The sequence below is a fragment of the Puma concolor genome, chromosome A1 (genome assembly GCF_028749965.1).
Source record: "Puma concolor isolate L17-30 chromosome A1, mPumCon1.1.hap2, whole genome shotgun sequence".
In the NCBI taxonomy this organism is placed as follows: domain Eukaryota; kingdom Metazoa; phylum Chordata; class Mammalia; order Carnivora; family Felidae; genus Puma; species Puma concolor.
Window position 1 is genome coordinate 240,515,522 of NC_141667.1, and position 25,633 is coordinate 240,541,154.

The 25,633-nt window shown below is 40.5% G+C and overlaps 1 protein-coding gene across 4 annotated transcripts in view; it reads left to right on the top strand.

The window, feature by feature from the left end:
* Positions 1-215: 215 nt before the first annotated feature.
* Positions 216-25,633, top strand: part of XPO4 (exportin 4) — a 118,056-nt gene continuing 92,638 nt past the window's right edge. For 2 of the 4 annotated variants that reach the window (XM_086715258.1, XM_025923565.2), the window contains exon 1: positions 276-477. In XM_086715258.1, the coding sequence (XP_086571384.1) occupies positions 409-477 (69 nt within the window). In that variant the 5' untranslated portion in view covers positions 276-408. Of the gene's footprint in view, positions 478-3,105; positions 3,150-25,633 lie in introns of all 4 variants that reach the window. The other 2 variants (XM_086715264.1, XM_086715260.1) reach the window with 2 other exon arrangements.

Genomic DNA, 25,633 nt, shown 5'->3' on the forward strand with positions numbered 1-25,633 from the left:
ACGGGGCGGGGTGCGTTCACCGCGGAGGGAACCGAGCGGGTCACGGGCACGAGGGCTGAAGTGGCCGAGAGGCCGGGGCGCCGGACAGCACGCATGCGCGGGTCCGGAGCCCCGGGGGCCCGCCCCGCGCGGCCGTCGCCGCCCGGGCCGATCGCCCGGGCCTCTCGCCCGGTACGGGACGGCGGGCGCCCCCCCAGCCCTAACGAGGTGGCCCGCCTCACGCTCTTCGCCTTCCCACGGCCCCAAACCCGGCGGCCAGGTCAGGCCCGCGGGGGCCGCGACGCCGGCGTCAACCGCGGCTGCGACGGCCTCTGGGAGCGCGTGAGGCTCCGGGGTCGCTGCGGCGATTGGCCGGCCGCGGCGCCCGCTCCCATAATGCAGCGCATGGCGCGTCATTGAAGAGAGACCATGATGGCGGCGGCGCTGGGGCCCCCAGAAGTGATCGCTCAGCTGGAGAACGCGGCCAAAGTTCTGATGGTGAGTACACCGCGACCCCCGTACCCCAGCATCTGCGGGCCTCTGGCTGGCCTTGCCGTGCCAGGCCTTCCCGCCCGCTGGGCCGGCGACCGGCCAGGGCCTCCAGGGAGCCCTGGAAGTGGAGGTGGCGGTGGCGTGGCGCAGGATTCTCCATCCTACTTTCCTCTTGCCTTCGTTCCCCCCGCTTCCCGGGGCTGTCCTCATCGCCCAGGTGTCTGGCACCCCAGCCGGGCGACGGAACATGGTGCCGTAGGAAAGAGGGTTTCCTGTGCCACGGTCTTCACCGTACGCCCTGCCCCGCAGACTGGGTCGAGAGCGAGGCGCGGGGAGCGAGGTCCCGGTCATCCCCGCAGGGCTTTGGTCGGGGGCAGTGCGTACGCCGCTGGGGAGTTGGTGCCACAAAGGAAGGGGTAGCCCAGCCCAGGTGCTCTTAGCAACGCTGGTTTCCTCCGAGCCTTCGGGTCCTCAAGCTCTTTCTCTGACCTGCCACCTCTGGGGTAACCGCAGCCGCCAGCACGTGGGAGGACGGGGAGGGAGGGAGGGAGGGAGGGAGGGGAATCTTTGGGACCAAGGTCATTGGGGCAAAACTTTAAGTACCAAGCTCCCTGTGGGTCGCACATTGAGGAGAGCTGAATCTAAGGTGCTCGTTGACTTCGTTCTTACAGTGTACAGTGAACAGCTTGATGAGTAGGTTATTTACCCAGGGCGTTTGAGGAGGCTGAGTAAAGGGATTTAAAGAAAATAATCCACGCAGGGAGTAGAAGTCAGGATAAACCATATTCAGTTACTCGTAAACTGCGTATGCATTTTTTGGCTCGGTTTTGTTTTTGTAAGTTTTCATCTCCGCGTTTGTAGATGTTTGTTGGAAGTTAGAGGCTCAGTAAATTGCTTGAATTGATCCAGCCTTTCCAAGAATCTAATACAGCCAGATTCGTTGTTTTTTTGAGCATTTTTCCTTTGGGTTCAGTGCTTGGATTATGTGTTCGAACATCACATTTAAAAGTGTTTGAACTAATTCTAGCATAGTTTCTAGTTGGATTTATAAAGTTTTGTTTTCACACGCAACACCAGATAGCTCATGAAATTCAGCTAACGAAATTGAGAAGTCTAATGAAAGTAGGATATATTTGCTTCATTATGAGCAAAGCTAAGTGAATCTTTTAGTCACAGAACTGAGTAAAGTTTTCAGACTCTTGCAAGTTAAGTCCCCCAAAAAACTAGCTAGTATTCCCCCTTAATACAAGGTTCTTAAAATCCCTGACATGGTGTTTCCTGAAACATCTGAAAAAATTTCTAAGAGCCAGGGACTCTATTTTTATTAGGCTCTGGAAGGAGTATGTGACCCCAAAAAGCATTGCTTTAGTTCTTACATTGATAAGATAAAATTAGTGTCTTTCATCACTGGCCTGAATATTAATTAGCATTTGTGTTTGCTAGTACCTTCCCTCTTCCTTGGCAAAGCTAGTTTTATCATCTGTAACGGAGTAGCTGAGAAGAATAGTAATAAGTACTGTTTATTGAGTGCATACTACATGCCAGATACTGTGTTTGATGCTTTACATAGTCTCTTAATCCTGGCAACAGCTTTACAGGGTTGAGAGAGAAAGTTTAAGTGGCACAGGTTACATAATTACTGAGTTGATGATTTAGGTTCAGAACTCAGATCTGTCTGGCTCTAAAGTTGGGGCTGTTTCCACTCTATCTCACCACTTCTTACATATGTTGTGTAGATATCCGTTTACATACTTTTTAATCTTTCCAGAGTAAAGTACTGAAAAAAAAGTTATTAAAATTAGGAAATTTGTTTTGGGAAGCTTCCACTTACTATTCACAAATGTGTAAGTAACAATTATGGCGTTATTTCTCAACACGAAAGCTGTATTCCAGTTTATTACTAGTAATAACAGTTCACTTTATTAAGTGCTTACTGTGTGCGAGGCACTATGCCAAGCGCTCTACGTACGTTAACTTTAATCATTACTAACTATGAGGTGGTTATTATTACTTTCATTTTCCTTTTATAGATTAAGAGACTCAAACATGGAGATGCTAAGTAATTTACCCAAATTTTCGAGGAAAGTGGTAGAGTGGGAACTTCAACTCAAGTCTGTCTGTCACCAGTTTGTGGTTCTTAACCTAAAGGGAAGTGGGACTAGAAAGCTAATATATTAATTCATTTGGGAATAGTTAAGATTGTTAAATCCTCAACTGTTAAGCATGAAGATACCTTTTAAAAGGGTGAATGGTTTTAGCATTTATCCATCTGAAGAAATACCGCTTATAGGAAATTGCTATATATTTTAGTTGTTACTATGTTTTGGGATTCAAAGTAATTAGTGATGTCTTTCACAATCACTTTGCTTAGTTTTTTCATTTGGTAGTCCGTAGACTTCTTTTATGAAAATTGGCATCGAATTTTAGTTTGCAGAAGAATCTCAAGACATCTTTATTTAGTACACAGGTCTTAGAGAGTCCACAATGGCTATCAGAAGGAAATTAAAACAAGTTTTTTGATGCAAACATACGTTTTTGGTAATAGGGTTTATAGATTTTTATCAGCTTTTCTAAGGAAGTAGAGACCCTGAGCAATAAGCACCTAGTCTAAGCATTCTCCCTTCCATTCTACAGATGGGGAAACTGAGGTTCAAAGAGGTAGAAGTGACTTGCCAAAGGTAGGTCACAGAACAAATTAGTGATAAGAGTGATTCAGAACCTAGATCACTCCTGTTTCAGAACTTAAAATTTTTTTTTTACTCAATCATGTTGCTTCTTAAAGTCAACGTATTTATAACACCATAAATGTTACATTTTATTGCTTGGTGGGAAATTTTGAAATGTGTTTTTGGATATTGCAGTTGCTTCTTTGTAAACATCTATATTCAGTCCCAATTAGGTTATTGGATAAGCTGCCAAATCGTGTATTAGACCTTTAGAGGGAAAAATATATTCATTGATCTTATAGATCTCACCATAAAGAGTGATTTTCCTCTGCCTCAAATAGTGATAGGGAGCATTTTCTATAGATTCTTGTAAATACTGCTTAATCTTCTGATTCAAGCGAGGTTACTTGCTAGAAAATAAATTTGAAGGTGAACAAACTAGAATGAGGATGGACTTTTGTAGGTTAGTAACTGTGCAGGTGAAGTTATTCTGAAAACATTGTGCGAATGGAAAGTTATGTAAGTAGGTGCTGAACGTTTCTTCCCCAAAAAAGATTTCAGTTACCAGCTTTTTGTTTAAGATACCCACCCCTGAATTTTTGAGAGGATATTAAATGCATACTAGAGTAAGTAATGTGGGTCATACTTCTGTGCTAATAACATTCTTATCAGTAAGAGTCTTTTCTCTGACTGCATGAATTTAGCAGGTTACATTACAGACCTGAAAATGTGATGTTGTAGACACATTTTCTGTTATTTAAAATTATAACAGCAGTACTGGAACATATTATTTTAAAATAGGGGCGCCTGGGTGGCGCAGTCGGTTAAGCGTCCGACTTCAGCCAGGTCACGATCTCACAGTCCGTGAGTTCGAGCCCCGCGTCAGGCTCTGGGCTGATGGCTTGGAGCCTGGAGCCTGTTTCCGATTCTGTGTCTCCCTCTCTCTCTGCCCCTCCCCCGTTCATGCTCTGTCTCTCTCTGTCCCAAAAATAAATAAACGTTGAAAAAAAAAAAAAATTTAAAATATAGCAACAGCACACAAATACATAGAATAACGAGTCTCTCTCTTCTTCCTTTCCCCACTCTCAGTCTGCCTCCTTAAGCAATCCATATTAAATTTGAATATACCTTTTTTCCTGTGCTTTTATAATACCCATTATATAGTTTTTCCTTTTTTATGTTAATGAGAATGCTATAAATATTCTTAATTTTAGAAATCTTGGAGATGCCTTCTGAAGAGTAAAAAATTCAAGCTGCGCAGAAGGGTGTATAGGGGAACGTAAAAGTTCCCTAAGCTCCTGTTCCATCTCTTCAGACACTCCTGTTTCTTGGGTGCATATATTAGAAATCTCTGAGCATAGGGACACCTGGGTGGCTCAGTCGGTTGGGCGCCCGACTTCGGCTCAGGTCATGATCTCGCAGTTGGTGGTTCGAGTCCCGTGTTGGGTTCTCTGCTGACAGCTAAGAGCCTGGAGCCTGCTTCGGATTCTGTGTCTCCCTCTCTCTCTGCTCCTACCCTGATCACGCTCTGTATCTCTCTCTCCAAAATAAATAAACATTAAAAAAAATTAACAAATAATCTCTAGGCATATAAGAGCGTACGTCATGTTTATTTTTTATTTTATTTTTTTGTTTCTTTTTCAACATGTAAATATTTATTTGTGGGTAATCATAAATCAATGGGACCAGCACAAGACTGACACAGCCTCTGTAATGCTGATAGCAATTTTACGTTTGTAGATGCATCCAGCACACAGGATGTGTAGAACTGGTAGGCCCCAGGGCTAACCGAATCACATCTAAACCTTGTAGCTAGGACCAAGGGGTGACAGGGACCATGTTCTGAGGCTGCATAACTCTTCCCTCCCACCTCTCCCCAAAGAAGGACACATCTCATTTTTTAAATGTATTTTTAAAAAACGGATTGGGGTGCCTGGCAGTGCAGTTGGTTGAGCGTCCAGCTCTTGTTTTCGGCTCAGGTCATGATCTCACGGTTCATGAGATTGAACCCTGTGATGGGTTCTGTGCTGACAGTGAATCCTGCTTGGAGTTCTCCCTCCCTCCCTCTCTCTCTCTCTCTCTCTCTCTCTCTCTCTGTGCCCCTCTATGCTCATGCGTGCATTAGTACGCTCTCTCTCAAAATAAAAAAAGTATTTTTTTTTTACATCAGTGAAAATTGTACAATCCATATGTTCCTGTGCTTTTCTCTGTTCACTTCATTGTAAATGAATTTAAAAATTCTTTTTAATTGTAAATGAATTTTAAATTTTTTTTTTTTTTTCAACGTTTATTTATTTTTGGGACAGAGAGAGACAGAGCATGAACAGGGGAGGGGCAGAGAGAGAGGGAGACACAGAATCGGAAACTGGCTCCAGGCTCTGAGCCATCAGCCCAGAGCCCGACGCGGGGCTCGAACTCACGGACCGCGAGATCGTGACCTGGCTGAAGTCGGACGCTTAACCGACTGTGCCACCCAGGCGCCCCTGTAAATGAATTTTAAAGGAAGTTTGTTTCCATTTTGTGTGTGCGCATGAACAGATATAAAATGTAGGGTGTGTTTTGATTTTAGAGACATCCTAATGGAAAATGTATTCTTTTAATATTAATATCACAATCATTTGAATAATAAACCCGAAGAGTGCTTTATTTGTTTATATTCTTGAATTTCCTTGGTTTTGTTTTCCTGGCTCACTTGAGCTCTTAGGGATTGCCCTTCGTGAGTCTGCATAGCGCTGACATAAGAAAGTATGGAGTACATATGTTAACTGATGTTTCATAGAAAAATAATTTACTGTATCTTTTTTAAACCAAAATGGATTTAATAAATATAAATGCAGCTTTCATTAGAGATTCATGACTGGTTTTCATGGTTTTTATTGTGGTGGAATCTAGTTACTATTTTGAAAGCATCTACAAAATTGTAGCGCGATACCAAAAATTCTTATCTGATTCTCACATCAATCCTGTGAAGGAAATAGAAGAGATAGGAAGCTTAATAAAGAAAATCTGAGATTCAGAGATGGTAAGTGATTTGCCTGTGGTCACAGAGCTACTTTGGATCTGGAATTAAGTCTCTGGCCACTCATCCATTCTGGAGCATTTCTTCAGTATGTGTTTGCTAGGCATAATGCTCTGTGTGCTGAGGAGATAGGAGAAAGACCTGTCTAGAAAGGAGAGTATAGTCTAATGAGGGAGAAAGGCAAAACGATCAGCAGCTGATAAGTAACACAATGAAAGGCTAAAGTAGTGCTCTGTGAGAGTACGGAGGAGGGACAGCTGTCTCAGACTGAGGTGGGGACCTTGGGAAGAGCTCTTGGAACAGGTAATCCTTAAGCTGAGTTGTCAGTGGCCGACAATTTGGAAGTTTCCAGTTGGATAGTGGTATCTCAGGTAGAGGGATACATTTGCATGAAGGTCTGAGAGAACCAAATGCCGTACTTCGGGAATATTTGAACATTTGTTTAACAGTTGGTATTTCCTGAGCCCATCCTATGTATAAGTGCTTAGTGCTTTTATTTTTTTCTGATCAGTGATGCACATGTCATAAATTTAAGAATTTTGATTGTGGCATTTACTTTTTTTTATTGGAAAGATGCTTTATATTGAGTAAGCATTTTTATTTACTTCAGTTTTGTCTGCTGTGGCACTGGATATTAGAATACTGGCACTAGTATAATTCTTTTTTTAATATTAACTATAATTTATTGTCAAATTGGTTTCCATACAAAACCCAGTGCTCAGCCCATCACCCACTAATATAATTCTTTTTTTTAAAAAAAACTAGTGGGGAATTTTTATTTAAAATTCAATTAAGTGTGTATTTTGCAGTTGGATTTGTGTTAAACTCCACTAATTGGAACATAGCCAGTGATCTGGAGAAATGGGAAAAGACCTTTGAAATCATAGATACCCCAAAGGCAGTTGATAAAGTTTAACAGCATTTTATGTAAAACTTAATAAACTAGGAATTGGGGGGAAAAAGTACAATAAAAATAGTGGTGATATTCTTCTTTTTCAGAGGTGTTTTTTTTTTTTTTTTAATGTTTATTTTTTGAGAGAGAGACAGAGTGCGAGCTGGGGAGGGGCAGAGAGAGAGGGACACACAGAATTCGAAGCAGTCTAACTGCTAATGAACCGTGAGGTTATGGCCTTAGCAGAAGTTGGACACTTAACTGACTGAGCCACCCAGGCACCCCGTGTATGCTGAACTTTTAAGAACGGCTGTCTACAGAATGGGATTGGAAGTGGCAAGAGTCCTTTCTGTGTTTCCATATAGGTTGGATTTTTTACAATATAAAACATTGAATCACATATAATTAATGTCATTCTGATAAGATTGAACATTGCGTGTGTTTTTAAAATCTGTGACTGCCTTCTTGACTGTTCATTTTTTATCTCAAAGAAAACTAAAAGCTGTATCATGGCTCAAGGTGAATAAAATTTAATTTATAAGTCAGGCCATCCCATTTCTGCAGATGTGTTTAATGGGTGCTAGTTAAGCATAATCTTGCCAGCAAATAAAATTGGGCTTTGAAACACAAGTTCGGAAATAAAATCATTAAGCATTTCAGGACGGTGACAGCTGAGTGTCACGTTAAGCCAGGGGCCCTGTTGAGGGTTGGACCCTGTGAGACTGCACAGGTCACACGTCCAGGAAGCTGGCCTTTGGCTATAGCATGCTGGGCTTCAGGCCATCACATTTGATAGGCTCCTTCCAGGCCCTGACGTGTACGTCTTCTCTTGGCTGGCAACACCCTTCTCCTTTTTCTGCCTAGTTAACGTTGCATTCTTCAGATCTTAATGTAGTTGTTTATTTTATTAAAGTAGCCTGACCACTCTTAGGGTACGTTATTTTTTCGTAGCTTCATCCACTTTAGTGATATTTATTACACCTGCCATTTTATGCTGTTTATTTGATTATACAGTTGACTACTGGATTGTAAGCTTCACGAGGACAGGGGTTCTGTTTGTTTTTGCTTATCATTGACTCATGATTGTGTCTGAACCACATTGCCTGGCGTATAGTGAGCATTTGGTAATAACTTATGGGCTGAAATAATATGAACAGACTGCTGTAGGGGAAGGCAGATAACATAGTAGTAGGTTTCAGAGGCAGATTACCCAGGTTTGAACTGAGGTTTTATTAGTGCTTGCTCTTTGCAAGGCTCTGAGTAAGTTTTGTCTTTTCGGCTTCTTAGAAACCTTCTTCTGCTTTTTCTCTGCATCAGCCATACTAGTTCTCTTTCAGTCTTTTTCCTGTTCTTCATTCTGCCTCAGGACCTTTCATGTATCTTTCCCTCTGCCTAGAACATCCTTCACTTTCATCTAAGCCTCCAGGTCTCTCCATGGTCACTTTCTCAGGAGGGCCTTCTTCAGCTTCCCTGAAAGGTGAGACTTATGTGTCCTACTCTTAGATAACTGTGTAGTTCTTTCATAACACCTAGCACATTTGAGATTTTACACTTATTTGTGTGATTAACAAATAAATGTTGGTCTCCTTTGCTAGACTCTAATATGTGGAAGCTTGTTTGCACATAGTATTTGCTCAGTAATATTTGTTGAATGAAAAAAGTGTGTACAAATAAATGAGGAAGGGAGTGCTTTGTGATGAGCCTAGGGAGGCAGGCAAGGGGCTGAGTTATCTTAAGGCCTTATTTGCCACAATAATTCAGCTTGAGTGTCCCCAGTAGTGTGACTTGTCAGATCTGTGGTTCCATATGTGAAAATCTGACTGAGGGAAGCAATGTGAGGTAGGAAGACCAGTTAGGAGGCTGTTAAAATTGTGCAGCAAAGAGATGATGAGATTATAAGCAAAAAGCTGGGAGGAGGGGTGGGGGACATTAATATTCTAAAAAAGTGTTTAACTCCACAGTGACTCTTATGGTAAAGGAGAGTGAATATATATTTCGGGGAAGCTGGGGAGTATCCTGCAATAGCTTATAGAAGCCCCAGATTTCTCAACTTTTTCCTGAGAAATTAACAGAAATTTCATTGTGATTCATAATGTCTCTGTTTTAATATAAAATTATTTGACCTCACTCTGGATAAAATTAATAATGTTAGAAAGCTGGTCTGTCTTTATTCTGTGGTTTGTGGCTGGGCTAGAGGACTAATTAGATAACGGTAGTAGTGTGATAGTAAGCTACTTGGATGAGATATTAGAAAAGTCACCCTGTTGCTTTATTACACACATGAGAAATTGTTGAAATTTAGAAATTGAGTATAACACAGCAGCTCTGGAGCCAGACTGTTTGGATTCTTCTTGGCTCTAACCTCCAAGTAGCTGTACGACATCTGGCAAGTCAGTTAACCTCTGTGCATCTGTTTCTTCGTCTCTACAATAGAAAAATCGTAATATCTGTCTCGTGCAGTTAATGTGAGAATTAAACGATTTCATTTACATTAAAAGGAAAGTGTTTAGGGTAATGCCTGGCACATGTACTTTAATGTATCGGATAGCATTGCATCAAAGCACATGAGTCAAGGTAAGTTTGTAAGTCAGCACTCGGGAAATAGTTGTTCAGTTGGTTAAATTTCTTCTAGAGTAGTGCCGGCAGAACTTTCTGGGTTGATGGAAATGTTTTGTATCTACACCCTCCAGTACAGTAGCGGCTAGTGACGTGTGGCCATTGAGCACTCGAAATGGGACTAGTGGCATGGAGGAGCTAAAATTTTAATTCATGTCATAGCCACATGTGGTGGATAGTGACCTCCATATTGGGCAGCACATGTCTAGAGTGTGGCCCTGTGTCTCTTTGCGTTCTTCTGATTGGTAAATACCGATTCCAGATTTCATGTAATTCTCATAGGTTCTGTCATTACTTCTGGTTATGGCATTGCCACTGTTAAAATGCAGTAGGTGCTGATGCTAGATGTCAGATGCTGTATCTTTAATAGGTTTTACCTTGTAATTCTGATCCTTGCTCTAGAATCATCAAAACAGATACTTTTGCAAACGGTGGTGGCACATAACATTGATGAAGAGAAGGTGACCGTGTTCCTTTGCATCATAATTATAACTTTTCTAGGTTTGTAAACGCTAATTAGAATGATCAAGACAGTGAATTTTTCATCACCTTTGTATACACACCTGCCTTGTTACACTTGCCCACTTAAAAAACTCCATCAAGCAATTTTTTATGCACACCTCATTAAAGAGTAAGAATAAAAAAAAGTGTCACATATCCTCTGAGCAGAACAACTTGATCCATGTTCTCATTACAGAGTATTGGGTAATGGGGTGATTTCTTGTGTAATGACTGACGGGATGAGGATACTATCGTTTCCTTCTTGTTCTTGGAAGTATATAGTTCATTCATTGATTCTCGTGTTCTCTAGAAAAGTAGGACAAGGTTTCTCATCTTTGCCACTGTTGACGTTTTGGGCTGGATAATTCTTGCTGTGGTCTGCTGTGTGCATCAGGTATTTTTAGCAGCATCCTTAACCCTGGTTCACTAGTTGCCAGGAGCACTTCCCAGTTGTGACAACAAAGGTGTCTCTAGACATTGCCAGACATCCCCTGGGGGATCAAAATTGCCTCAGTTGAGAACCAGTGATCTGGAACATTGTCATCTATAGACACAGGGTCTGAGGTTTTTTTTTAAGTTTATATGTTTATTTTGAGAGTGCATACAAAGGGGCAGGGAGGGCAGAGAGAGAGAGAGGGAGAGAGAGAGAGCGAGCGAGAGAGAGAGAGAGAGAGAGAATCCCAAGCGGGCTCTGCACTGTCAGCACAGAGCGTGATGTGGGACTTGGTCCTGTGAACCCTGAGATCATGACCTGAGCCGAGATCAAGTCCAGACGTTTAACCGACTGAGCCACCCAGGTGCTTCTGAGATTACATTTATATGATCAATTTTATCATCATTAATAGAGTCTGTCCATTAGAATTTTCTGCAGTGATAGGATTTTCTATATCTGTGTTGTCTAATGTGATAACCATTAGTAACACGTGGCTATTAAACACTAGAAATGCGGCCAGTGCACCTGAGGAATTAAAATTTTAATTTAATTTAATTTAAACTAATTTAAACAACTGAACGTGGCCAGTGGCTCCTGTGTTGTGTACATCTAGAGTGCTGTTCTTTTGTCTTTGTGCATCATCTTCTGATTCACCTCATAATTGTGTCTTGTCAGTTTTCTTTTTCTCATTATGGGAGGAAAAGAAAGAATTCTGAAATCTCAGCACTATTCAGCGAAACCTAAAATAAAATAAAGACTATTAAAATGCTGTTTCCAGGTTTCTTTTATACCTTTCTTGAAAGGTCATGCTTTACAATGAGCAAGGTAGTAAAAAAAAAAAAAAAAAAGAAAGAAAAAGAGGCTAATATAATAGTGTTGATTTATTTTGCTATTGCATTACTTTTCTAGGCGATTTAATCATTTCTTACTTTTAAATTTTGTTCTTATTTTAGCCTTAACATAGTTGGGAATAATTGATGAGTTCTGATGACATAGTCCTTAGAATGGTGAAATGACAAAATATTTCAAGATATTTAAAAATATGATTGCTGGGGGGCGCCTGGGTGGCTCAGTCGGTTAAGCATCTGACTTCGGCTCAGGTCATGATCTCGCATCTTGTGATTCAAGCCCCACGTTGGGCTCTGTGCTGACAGCTCAGAGCGTAAAGCCTGCTTCGGATTCTGTGTCCCCCTCCCTCTCTTCCTCTCCCTTGCTCTCTTTCTCTCTCTCAAAAATAAACAAACATTAAAAAAAAGTAATAAAAATAAGATGGCTAAGATCCCATTATGAATCTTAGAAAAGGGTCTAGTAGGTTCATAAGTGACTTCAAAGTAGAATGAGTTTGATTCTAATTTTTAAAAAGTAAATTTTCTTTTTATTCTTTGAAGTACCTCTAAGAGGGGCGCCTGGGTGGCTCCATCAGTTAAGCTTCTGACTCTTGATTTCAGCTAGGTCGTGATCTCACAGTTTGTAAATTTGAGCCCTGCATGGAGCTCTGTGCTGACAGTGTGGAGCCTGCTTGGGATTCTGTCACTCCCTCTCTCTCTGCCTCTCTCCCACTCACACAGACTCTCTCTGTCTCTTTCAAAATAAATAAACTAAAAAAAAATTTTTTTTTTTTTTCAACGTTTATTTATTTTTGGGACAGAGAGAGACAGAGCATGAACGGGGGAGGGGCAGAGAGAGAGGGAGACACAGAATCGGAAACAGGCTCCAGGCTCTGAGCCATCAGCCCAGAGCCCGACGCGGGGCTCGAACTCACGGACCGCGAGATCGTGACCTGGCTGAAGTCGGACGCTTAACCGACTGTGCCACCCAGGCGCCCCTAAAAAAAATTTTTTTTAATACCGCTAAGAAGAAACAAAAATTACAAAATAGCCAGCATTACAAATAGTTCTTAAAAAAAAAAAAAAAAACCAAAAACTTGCTTATTAGGGGCTCCTGAGTGGCTCCATAGGTTAAGCCTCCAGCTCTTTTTTTTTTTTTTTTTAATTTTTTGTAAGTGGTTATTTATTTTTGAGAGAGAGAGAGAGAGAGAGAGTGTAAGCGGGGGAGGGGAAGCGAGAGAGGGAGACACAGGAAGCAGGTTCTAGGCTCTGAGCTGTCAGCACAGGGCCTGACGTGGAGCTCGAACCCACAAACCGTTGGTCCCGACCTGAGCTGAAGTCAGATGCTTAACACTTAACTGGCTGAGCCACCCAGGTACCCAACTCTTGAGGTCAGCTCAGATCAGGATGTCACTGTTGGTGAGATCCAGTCCTGCATCGGGCCCTGCACTGGCAGCACGGGGCCTGCTTGGGACTCTTTCTCTCCCTCTCTCTCTGCCCCTCTCCCGCCCTCTTGCGGTCTTTCTCAAAAAAAAAAAAAAAAAAAAAAAATTTTTTTTAATAAAAAATAATTTAAAAAGAACGTTCTTTAAACAAAAAAATGAGTCCACAGGACCCTGATGGTATACTAACACTTGTGGATAGTTTAAGGGAATGCCTTTATTGTTTCCACATTAGTGTGATGTTTGTTATGGTTTTTTTGTGAATTCTTTTTATCTGGTTAAGGAAGTTTCCACTTATTCCTACTTTGTGAAAAGCTTAGCCATGGATCTTATTAAACATGTTTCTGCATTTTTTGTGATGACATATCTTTCTCTTTTAATATGTTAATGTGGTAAAAGACATCAGTTTTCTAATGTTAACCCAGATTTGTAGTCCTGGGATAAACTAATTTGGTCACAGTGTACATTATTATTTTTATTTTTTTAAAATTCCATTGTAGGGGCGCCTGGGTGGCTCAGTCGGTTGGGCGTCCGACTTCAGCTCAGGTCACGATCTCACAGTTCGTGAGTTCGAGCCCCGCGTCGGGCTCTGTGCTGACAGCTCAGAGCCGCCTGCTTCACATTCTGTGTCTCCCTCTCTCTCTGCCCCTTCCCTGCTCATGCTGTGTCTCTCTCTGTCTCAAAAATAAATAAACATTTAAAAAAAATTTAAAAAAAAAATAAAATTCCATTGTTGTATTTAGTATGTGAACTCTCAAGATTTTTCCATCTCTGTTCATGGGTAAGGTTTTCCTGGAAGTTTCACGTTGTTCTCATCTGATTTTGGTTATCTGCATATTTATGATGATATGCTAACTAAAATGGGTCAAAGAGTGTTCTGTCTTTTGTATTCTCTGGACATTTGTGTTGTAGGATTGGAATGATTTATTCCCTGCTGTTTGGTAAAATCATCTGGATCAGGAACTTAAAGGAAAAACTATTTTAAACTGATTTGATTTATTTAATAGTTGCAGGACTGTTCAAGTTTTCTATTCTTTTTTTTTTTTTTTTTTTAATGTTTACTTATTCTCAAGAGAGAGAGACAGAAAGAGACAGAGTGTGAGTGGGGGAGGGCTACAGAATCGGAAGCAGGCTCCAGGCTCTGAGCTGTCAGCACAGAGCCCAATGCTGGGCTCAAACTCACAAACTGTGAGGTCATGACCTGAGCCGAAGTCAGACGCTTAACTGACTGAGCCACCAGGTGCCCCTCAAGTTTTCTATTCTCAAGTTCGTTTTGTTATATTTTTCTAGGAATTTGTCCATATCACGTATGTTTTTATGTTTATCACTATACAGTTGTTTGTTATTTTTTCACTATCTCTTTATCGTTCAAGACCCAGGTAGTTACAAGCTTTTTTAATATTGCCTGTTTATAAATTGTGTTCTCCCTCCCTTGATTAATCTTGTTTTATTAATTTTATTAGTCATTCCACAGAAGCAACTTTTGTTTGCTTTATTTTTTATTTTATTTTTTTGCTTTTTTATCTTTATTGTACATATTGTATATATAATTTCTGTTTCATCATTTTCTACTCTCTAATATTTCTTTCATTCTGTTTTCTTTGCGTGGGTTCTGCTATGGTTTCTAAGTTCTTACATTGGAGGTTTAGCTTGTTGGTTTTAACCTTCTTAATTTCCAGTGCAAGCATTTAAAGCTGTGCATTTTCCTCTTGCACTCAACTTGCATATCACAGATTTTTGCTACACCATATTTTGGGTCAAGGGTGGCTCAGTGGGTTAAGCATTTATTTACTCTTGATTTTGGCTCAGGCCATGATCTCACGGTTTCATGAGTTTGACCCTGCATCAGGCTCTGTGCTGACAGGACAGAGCCTGTTTGGGATTCTTTCTGTCCCTCTGTCTCTGCTCCTCCCCTGCTCACACTGTCTCTGTCTTTCTCAAAAATAAATAAATAAACTTAAAAACAACGAAGTATTTTTGGGTTCATTTTTAATGTTTTCCATTATTGTTTCTTTCATCTTTGAATTTTTCTAGTTTTTGTTTTTAGTCAGGTTCTAACTTAATTGCTTTGTGAGAATGTGTTACGTATGTATCAGTTACTTAAAATTTGTTAGAATATGCCTTATGGCCTAGAATATTCTCAGTTTTTGTTCAGCATATATTTGAAAAGAATGTGTGATATCCAGTTAAACATGCAAGTTATGTATGTCCCTTAAATTAAGCTTGTTAAATCTTTTTGTCTCCATAAGCTGGCAGTTAGCAAGAGAGACATTAGTGGATTTGTTGGTAGTCCTCTCATTTTTGCTTAATTGATATTTGAGACTGTGTATTATTTACATACTACTTCAGTGAACCCTTTAATGATTATTAGATGACCCACTTCTCTTTAGTAACATTTTATCTTAAATTCTTTTTTTTTTTTTAACATTCATTTATTTTTGAGAGACAGAGAGAGACAGAGCAGGAGCAGGGGAGGGGCAGAGAGAGGGGGAGGCACAGAATCTGAAGCAGGCTTCAGGCTCTGAGCTGTCAGCACAGAGCCCTACATGGGGCTCCAACCCACGAACCATGGAGATCATGACCTGAGCTGAAGTCGGACCCTTAACCGACTGAGCTACCCAGGCACCCCTCTTAAATTCTGGGGTTTTTTTTCCTGCTGTTATCATAGTTATATCAATTTCATTAACTTCTTTTGATTAGAGAATTTGCTTGGTACGTCTTTTTCCAGCCTTGATTTTCAGCCTTTCTATGCCTTTGGTTTTTTTGTATGCATGAAGTTGGATTTTTTTTATCCAGCCTGACAATCTGTTTTTTTATCTACAGTTTAGTTTATCTTATTTATTTGTGATTACCGATAAATTACGTATTTTTGTTGTCTTTGTGTGTGTGTGGTTCTTCCTTTGCCTTCTTTGAGAATTTGATAATCTTTTGTTCCTCCTTCCATAGTTTGGGTGTCTAATGTGCATGTTCTTTATTTTCTATTTTTATTCTTTTATTGACCATGGCAGACGTTTTAGCATGTGTACTCCATTTAGTTTAAAGGTAATCTGTATATACTGTCTCAGAACAGTGCAAGAACTTAAAACCACCTCTCCTGACTTACATGCTATATATTTTCCAGAATCTTAATCATCTTTTTTTTAATTAAGTTTATTTATTTTGAGAGAGAGAGAGAGAGAGAGAGAGAGAGACAGCGACAGCATGAGTGGGGGAGGGGCAGAGAGAGAGACTGGGAGAAAGAGAATCCCAAGCAGCATCCACACTGCTAGCACAGAGCCCAGTGTGGGTCTGGAACTCAGGAACTGCAAGGTCATGACCCAAGCTGAAATCAAGAGTCGGACGCTTAACCGACTGAACCACCTGGGTGCCCCTTAATCACCTGTTTTAATTTCACAAATTAATCACTTAAACAATATCAGTATTTGCTTAGATTTATTCACATAGTTAATTTGTCTATAATCCTTTGCATTTAAGGCGTTCCATCCGGTATCATTTTCCTTCTTCAGAATTTCCTAAAGGAAGTGTGTGTTTCGGTAGTAAAAGTTTTTATTTGGAGGAACATATCTTCAATTATATTTTAATCCTTGGAAGATGTTTCCTGGATCTACATTTCTAAGGTAATAGTTACTTTCCATCAGTACTCTGAAAATGTTATTTTGTTTTCTCTCTAGTCTGGTTTCCCCTTGCTTTAGGAAGTTGTACTTTTGGTCAGTTACTTCTTTGAAGGTAATCTTTTTTTCCTTTGGCTGCTTTTAAGATCTTTTGATTTTTGAATTCTTCAGTTTCACTGTGGTGTCAGTAATACGATTTCTTTTTTATTCTGTTTGAATTCATTGGGTTTTTAGTGTTTCTCATCAATTTTGGAATTTTACAAACTTACAAATTTGGAATATTTCCTGGCATTTTTCTTTTTAACCTTTATTTTTCAAAGTTGTTGCCGGATGCTGTATCAGTCAAGATCTTGGCAGAGGAACACTCAAAGGGATAATTGAGGAGAGTTAGTGAAGGGACTGTTGACAAAGGTTGGGGAGGATACGGTGTAAGGGAACCACAGAGGATGGAGAAGTCATTGTTGGGGCCTGAATGGGCAGGGAAGGAGAGTGGAGAATCTGAGAGAGCTATAGCTGTAGGAGAGAGCAGCCTGACAGGCTTTTGGTGGAGAAAAGGAGCAGCTGGGGCTGGGGCAAGGAAGCCTGGAAGATACAGTTTCTGTAGGTTAGTTTCCTGGGGCTTTCACCTTCACTTTGTTGTCCAAGACTCTTAGTATTTGTGCCTTTCTGCATTCTTCATAATTTTTTGTCTTTTCAGTTTTCTCCTCAGTGTGTTTAATCTGCCTTTTAATCCATTGAGGTTTTGCCATTTTGGGGGGCATATTAATGTACAATAAAATTCACAGATCTTGGGTGTCCAGTTTGACAAGTTTGGACAGTTGTATGTATATCCCTGTAACTACCCTCTAAAGAAGATTTATGTCTATAAATACTTAAGTTTCTTTTGTTATGTTGATCCTAAGAGATCTGTTGTGTTATCTTGCTGCTTTTACTATTTTTAAGTATAGTAAAACCTTGGTTGGTGAGCATAATTCATTCTGGAAACATGCTTGTAATCCAGAGCACTTGTATATCAAAGCAAATTTCCCCATAAGAAATAATGGAAACTCAGATGATTCGTTCCACAACCCCGAAATATTCATATAAAAGTGATTGCAATACTATAATATAATACAAAATAATAAAGACAGTACAAAATATAGGGGCGCCTGAGTGGCTCAGTCAGTTGAGCGTCCGACTTTGGCTCAGGTCGTGATCTCGCAGTCCATAAATTCAGGCCCCGCGTCAGGCTCTGTGCTGACAGCTCGGAGCCTGGATCCTGCTTTGAATTCTGGGTCTCCCTCTCTCTCTGCTCCTCCCCCACTCATTCTCTGTCTCTGTCTCTGTCTCTCTCTGTCAAAAATAAATGAACATTAAAAAACATTAAAAAGAAAGTACAAAATATAAAGAAAAACAAATTAGCCCGCACTTACCTTTGAAAACCTTCGTGGCTGGTGTGAGGGAGACAAGGGAGGAGGGTTATTGTGTAGGACGACTTTGACTATCACTACCAGAATCACTGCTATCTGTTGGCTCAATGGAATCTTTTTCTTCACGGGGCCATTGTATACACTCGCATGGATGTTGACTACAGCACAGTATTAATGCACTCTTGTCATGTACTGTATTTAACGTAACTGGCAATAAGGCAGCAGAGGAAAGGGTCTATATCTGCAGGCGCTTGACCTAGAATGAAGCAAAGCATTCCTAAGCTTTCTCTTGTCTGGAAAAGCAAAGGACTGTTTATAGGTGCTTTGAAGTGACAAAAAATAGACTAGTGACAGTTGTGGGCGCCTTCCAAGCGTTCTGAAACATCACTGATTTCTGCCAAACACCGCGGCCTGAGAGCAAGCATCTGAGCATGGGCGATGATCACCCACAATCCCACAGTGAGACAGACAGACAGACAGACAGACAGAGAGAAGAACCATTGACTCAGTATTGATATGTGACATTCGGCATCACGTACTATTAGCACTGCAAGACATCGCTTGTTTATCAAGTTAAGGTTTTTAAGAAATGTTTGCTCACCTTGGGGAACACTCAGAGAGCAAGTTACTCACAATCCAAGGTTTTACTGTACTTTCACATTGTTGTACAACCATCACTGCTGTCTCCAAAATTTTCCCGTTATTCCATACTAAAACTGTGTAACTCATTAAATAATAACTCCTTATTTCTGCCCCCGCCCCACCCTAGGTAACCGCTTTTTACATTCTTTTTCTAGTTTATTTTAGGTACCTCATATAAGTGGAATCCTGTGGCATTTATCTTATGTCTGGCTTATTTGCCTTACAAAATGTGTCCAAGATTCATACCTGTTGTAGCATGTATCAAAAATTCATTCTTTCTTAAGGCTGGATATATGCCATTGTTTGTGTATATTTATTACCTTTTCATTCATCATTGGGTGTGGTTGTTCCATCTTTTTGGCTATTGGGAATAATATTGCTATGGATATTGGTGTGTGGTCTCTTTGAGCCCTGTTTTCAGTTCTTTTGAGTATCTTCCTAGATGTGGAGGGCTGTCTTGTGTGATAATTCTGTGTTTAATTTTGTGAGGAACTGTCATACTATCTCTCATAGTGGCTGCATTAAAAAAAAATCTGCATGTTTTACATTACCACTAATAATGGACAAGGGTTCCAATTTCTCCACATCTTTGCTAACAACTGTTATTTCCTTTTCTTTTTTTTTTCCTTTCTTTTCTATGTTAGTCATTCTCCTAGTAGATGTAAAGTAGAATGTCACTAGTTTTGATTTGCATTTCCCTAATGATTAGTGTGATGCTGGGAAGGAATCTTTATATTTGCTTACTGACCATTTGTATGTCTTCTTTGAAGGAATGTATATTCAAGTCCTTGCCCATTTTAAATTGGGTTTTTTGTTTTTCTGCTGAGTTTTAGGAATCTTTATAGATTCTGGCTATTAATCTCTTATCAAATACATGATTGGTAAAAAATTTTTCCCAATCTGTGAATTGACTTTAAAAAAAAATTGCTTTTTTTAACATTTATTTATTTTTGAGAGACAGAGAGAGATAGAGAACGAGCAGGGGAGGAACAGAGAGAGAGGGAGACACAGAATCCGAAGCAGGCTCCAGGCTTTGAGCTGTCAGCACAGAGCCCAATATGGGGCTCGAACCCACGAACTGTGAGATCATGACCTGAGCTGAAGTCAGTCGCCCAACCAACTGAGCCATCCAGTCACCCCTCTGTGAATTGACTTTTTATTCTGCTGATAGTATCATTTGATATGTAAAAGCTTTTATTTGATTAAGTCTGCTTCATACATATTTAGGTTTTTTAAACATTTTGTATCATGTTTCTGAATATTTGTGAGTTTTGTTGATTTGATTCTTTAATGTGTGGTTCTGCAGACCCATGGTAGCTTGTTTCTTCATGTGTTTAAACATTTTTGAATATTAGCTCTTGGAAGTGTTTCTGGAAAAGTCTAAAGCCTGGATTATGGTGCATTACTCCAGGTGCCTTAGGTGCATGACCAACATAGGACTACTTTAAGTTCATTGGCTTGAAGTTTTGGGACCACATGGGTGCTGTTGAGATGAGGCAGGAAACCTATTTGAAGGCCTGTTCTTGGTTATCAGTTGTCTGAAGTAATGTTCCTTCTCATCTGTCATTAAGATCCAAACTAGCAAGTTGCTCTCTCCCTCTCTTCCTCCCTTTCTCCCTGTTTTTGTTTTTTAATGCTTTATGCTTACACTGAGGACCCCAGCTTTATGTGGAGGGGTGTCCTATTAGATCCCCACCTTAGGAGGGCCCTGACCATATATCTTCTGTCTTCTGTACTGCTTGGGTAGCCATCAGAATGGAAACTCAAGGTCACCTGAAGTTGACAAATGTCTCTAGGGTAAATGCATGAGTGCCATTTTTTATCTTTGGATTCCTGCTTTGGTTTTTCTTTGTTTTTTGTTTTTTGTTTTTTTAGCTTCTGAGGATTCCTTAATTTCTTGTAAGCTCAGCAATACATTTAAAAATGTAGAAATATTTTATCCACATTATTTGATTTGATTTTAGCAGAAGAGTTGTTCTGGGTATCCAGTCAGGAGAGCTGTGAGGAATGGCTCATTTTATTTTTTTTTAATTTTTTTTATTTTTTCAAAGTTTTTTATTTATTTTTGGGACAGAGAGAGACAGAGCATGAACGGGGGAGGGGCAGAGAGAGAGGGAGACACAGAATCGGAAGCAGGCTCCAGGCTCCGAGCCATCGGCCCAGAGCCCGACGCGGGGCTCGAACTCACGGACCGTGAGATCGTGACCTGGCTGAAGTCGGACGCTTAACCGACTGCGCCACCCAGGCGCCCCAGGAATGGCTCATTTTAAAAAATGCACAAGTATGAGAACAGTACAGGTCATAACCATGATCTCATCTCCTGGGCTAGCAAATGTGAATGTAGCCATTTTGCGTACAAACTTAAAAATAATCTATTGAAGCTGCCTATGGGTCCCTTTTATAAGATTTTTTTTTTAATATTTATTTTTGATAGAAAGACCTGGGGAGGGGTAGAGACCAAGGAAGATCTCAGGTGGGCTCTGTGCTGACGGCAGAGAGCGAGCGCCACGCGAGGCTCAGAGTCACGAACTGTGAGATCAGGACCTGAGCCAAAGTCAGACACTTAACTGAACCACTCAGATGCCCTGGGTCCCTTTTAGGTACCATTCTCCAGACTCTGCTTCTTCATCTCTAAAGAGAAGCATGCTTTTAAGATTGTTGATCCTTGGGGCGCCCAGCTGGCTCAGTTGGTGGCGCACTCAACTCTTGATCTCAGGGTTGTGAGTTCGAGCCCCACTTTGGTTGTAGAGATTGCTAAAAAATAAATCTTTAAGACATTTTTTCAAAGGGGCACCTGAATGCCTCAGTCGGCTAAGCATCTGACTTCGGCTCAGCTCATGATCTCACAGTTCGTGAATTCGAGCCCCGTGTCGGGCTGTGTGTTGACAGCTTGGAGCCTGGAGCCTACTTCGGATTCTGTGTCTCCCTCTCTCTCTCTCTCTGCCCCTCCCCTGCTTGTGTGCTCGTGTACCTCCCCCCTCCTTCCCTCCATCCCTCTCTCTCTCTCAAAAATAAATAAACATTTTAAAAAATAATAAAAAAAAAAACAGTAAAGTAAAATTGTTTTTCCTTACCTTCCATGTTTTTACACTTTGTCCACAAAGGAAAATAAAAATACTACCATACTTTTGAGTTTTTGAAGTTTTACCTAGATGATATGTTGTATAGGTTCAGTCATTTGCTTCACTCAGAATAATTTTCAGTTTAGCCACTTTGGTAAATGTCGCTGTAGTTTGGTCTTTAACTGTATGACTGTACTACGATATATTCTCTATTGATGGAATTCAAATTGCTACTCTTTTTTATTTGTCTGTTATGGTAGTGCTGAGGAACATCTTTATGTGAGCTTTCTTTGTGTGGGGGAGAGGTTCTCTAGAGAATAAATGCCTAGAAGAGGACTTGTGCATACCTTGCTGTTCAGGGCCATCAACTTTTTCTAGGTAATTCCAAAATTCCAAATTAATGTTCCATTTTTACATTGGAAAAATGCAGGCTGACAGCTATCTACGGTACTCCCAAACTTCTTAAACTCTTGTTTTTGTACTAATTTTTTTTAATCTGCATCATTTTTCATTCCCCCTCAGAAACAGTAGCTTACTGTTTTAATTGCATTTCAGTGGTTTCTAGTGAGGTTGAGTATGTTCTTAGGCTTATTAGCCATTTTTACTTTCTTCTCTGTGACTTGTCTAGCCTGTAGTTCATTGGCCATTTTTCTATTAATTGTGTAATTGGTTGGATTGGATTAGGCAGCATGTAACCCCAAAGTCCAGTAACATTGTCTTTTTGAAAAGGATTATTTTCCCTCACCTAAAGCGTGGAGATAAGGTGATCCGACGATGGTCTGATGGCTTCCAGGGTAGCACCGGCGGCTCATGCTGCTGCTGCTGCTTTCTTTCCGTTTCTGTGTTTACAGTTCGTAGCTGGTGTCTTCTGTGGTCCGAGACGGTCAGTAGAGCTACAGCCACCATATCCATCTCCAGGGGGTAGGAAAGAAGATCCATGGGCAAGAGAAAAATGTGTTTCAGCTGAATCAGCTGCCTTGAGGAAGTCCTACCCCAAGCTTTGTTGATGTCTTATTGGCCAGAACTTCGTCCCTAGTCCCGCAGGGCACTAAGAAGTGTTACTCAGCGAGGCGCGGTGCCTCACGCTCAAGTTCTTGACTGAGGAAGAAGAGGGGGAGCTGTCAGTTTCTGCTGCAAGTTGTCTTTTGTGGGAGTTTTTATGTTCCGAGTATTAGTCTTTTGTTAATTATATTCAGTGCAGTTATTATTGCCTCCTAATCTGTGTCTAGTCTTTTCACTTCCAGTTAATGTTGAAAAGGTTATACTTTTAATATAGTCAAATAAAAAGGATTTGTGCCTTTTATTGTTTAAAAAGTTCTTCCCCACTCTGACATACTCTCCTACGTTTTCTTCTTAATATTCTGTTAAAAACTTTAAAAAATTTTTGCTTTTCATCTTTCAGTCTTCCATTCCCCTAGAATTTATTATATGTATGATATGAATTAAATATCTGACCTTTTGTTTTTGCTTATAAATAGCCAACTTTCTGGTGCCATTTGTTGTACAGTCTAACCTTTCCTCACTATTTTGTCATATGTCCTGGGTCTGTTTCTGGGAAGTCTCTCTGCTCCCTTGTTTGTTTCTCCTGTTCTAATACTACTTTTAAAAAAAATATTACTGTGCCTTCGTAAGTGTTTATATCTGGCTCTGTAAGACTCGTATTCTTTCTTTTTTTAAAGCTTTTGTTTAAATTCCAGTCAGTTAACATACAGTGGAATATTAAGTTCAGGTGTACAGTCAGTGATTCAGCACTTCCTTATCACAAGTATTCGTTACAAGCGTGCTCCTTAATTTCCATCACCTATTTAACCCGTCCCTCCACCCTCCTCTGTTATTCTTTCCTCAGGTTTTTAATAGTTTTTTTCGAACCTAAAATTACTCATTTTATCCATTTATGACCTATAATATTTTAGTAGTTTCGGATGTACAATATAGTGACTCAGTATTTGTGTATATTGTGAAATGATCACAATTAATGCCTGTTACCGTACGTAGCTACTGAATCTGTTTCTTATGATGACAACTATTAAGGTCTGCTCTCTTCGTAACTTTCAAATACACGGTATGTTACTATGAATTGTAGTTAGCATGCTATACATAACATCCTCTTGACTTATTTATTTTATACCTGGAAGTTTGTACCTTTTGACCCTCTTCACTCTATCATCCCCCTCTTCCTTAGAACCCCCAGTCTGTTCTCTGTATCTAGGAGGAGCTTGGGGTGGGTCATGTTTTTTTTTGATTTTGTTAGATTCCACAAGGAAGTGAGATCTTTATAAGTGAGTATCTTTCTCTGTTTCACTTATTTCCCTTAGTATAATGCTCTCAACATCCTTTTTTCTTACTTAATTTAACTCTTTTTGGCCTTTTTCTTACATGTCTTAGGACCACCTTGTCACCTTCTGAAATGAACCTTATTGGGATTTAAAGTGGAATTGTATCAATTATTGTAGGTTAATTTGGGGAGACCCGTATGTGTATTTTTAACTGCAGTTCTCATACCATTATGAGATGCATTCATTAGCATCATCAGATGCTAGGGACCCTGACTTGCCTGGAGGTGTCTTTGCCTGGAAATTTCCTAACTATTGTGCTGCAGAGATGGGATTAGAAACCAGGTCGTTTTGATATCGGTATCTTGTTCTTTTAATTAAAGGGACCGTAAGATTGTTTGGAAGGATTTTTAAGGTAGGGTAAACCTGTTTGTAAGCAGAAAGCAGGGCGCCATTACTAAGTATAACTTTAAGAGAAGCTAAAGAGAGCGAGGGGGCGCCTGGATGGAGTGACTCTTGATTTCATCTTAGGTCAAGGACTTGTTCTTCATGGGTTTGAGCCTCGTGTCAGGCCCCGCCCGCACTGACAGCGTGGAGTCTGCTTGGGATTCTCTCTCCCCTTTCTCCCTCTCTTGCTCTCTGCCCTTCCCCTCATGCCCTCTCTCAAAAGTAAATAAACTTAAAAAAAGAAAGAGTGAGAAGAGATGAGGGAAGAAATGGGGTTGTATGTGAGGGGGAGCCAGCAGGGCAGGGATGGGAGGAGGATTTCGAGTTCAGAGAAGGTTGAGGGGAAGGGAGTATTTTGTTAAGAAATTGGAGAAGGGGATAGGAGAACCTTCCTTTTGAAGAGGAAGCCACATAAAGGAGCTAATCATGCAAGAAGGCTTTCACTTTGGGAAAGTAAAAATAAGGTCATTTTGTGAGAGACTGGAGTAATGGGTGTCATGAGATGAGAGGTTTGAGAGGAAAATAGATTTGAAAAGACAGCTTTTGGGGATATGCTGTGAAATTGCAAGAGATTAATTAATTAGGGCACATCTTTCAAATTTGTTTAGCTGAAAAGGTCCAGTAACTGGAATTTACTCTTTTTGGAATACCATGAAATACTGCTATGATACATTAAAAAAAATTTTTTTTTAAATCTTTATTATATTGAGAGAGAGGGGAACAGAACGTGAGCAGGGGCAGAACAGAGAGAGAGGGGAAGACACAGAATCTGAAGCAGGCTCCAGGCTCTGAACTGTCAGCACAGAGCCTGATGTGGGGCTCGAACTCAAGAACTGCGTGATCAGACTCATTAACTGTGGGATCACGACCTGAGCTGAAGTCGGACGCTTGACCGACTGAGCCCCCCAGGTGCCCCTGGTATGAAACATTTAAAGTAATAAAATGTATCATTTTGTGTTACGGATTTAAATTTTTTTTTTCAACATTTATTTATTTTTGGGACAGAGAGAGACAGAGCATGAACGGGGGAGGGGCAGAGAGAGAGGGAGACACAGAATCGGAAACAGGCTCCAGGCTCTGAGCCATCAGCCCAGAGCCTGACGCGGGGCTCGAACTCACGGACAGCGAGATCGTGACCTGGCTGAAGTCGGACGCTTAACCGACTGCGCCACCCAGGCGCCCCAACGGATTTAAATTTAGGTAGGAGCAGTGTTAAGTTCCAAAGGTTTAAAAGGAAAGGTTATAGAGAGGAAACTAAAAATTGAACAATTCTTAATTTATTTTTTCATGTTTATTCACTTTTGAAAGAGAGAGACAGAGCA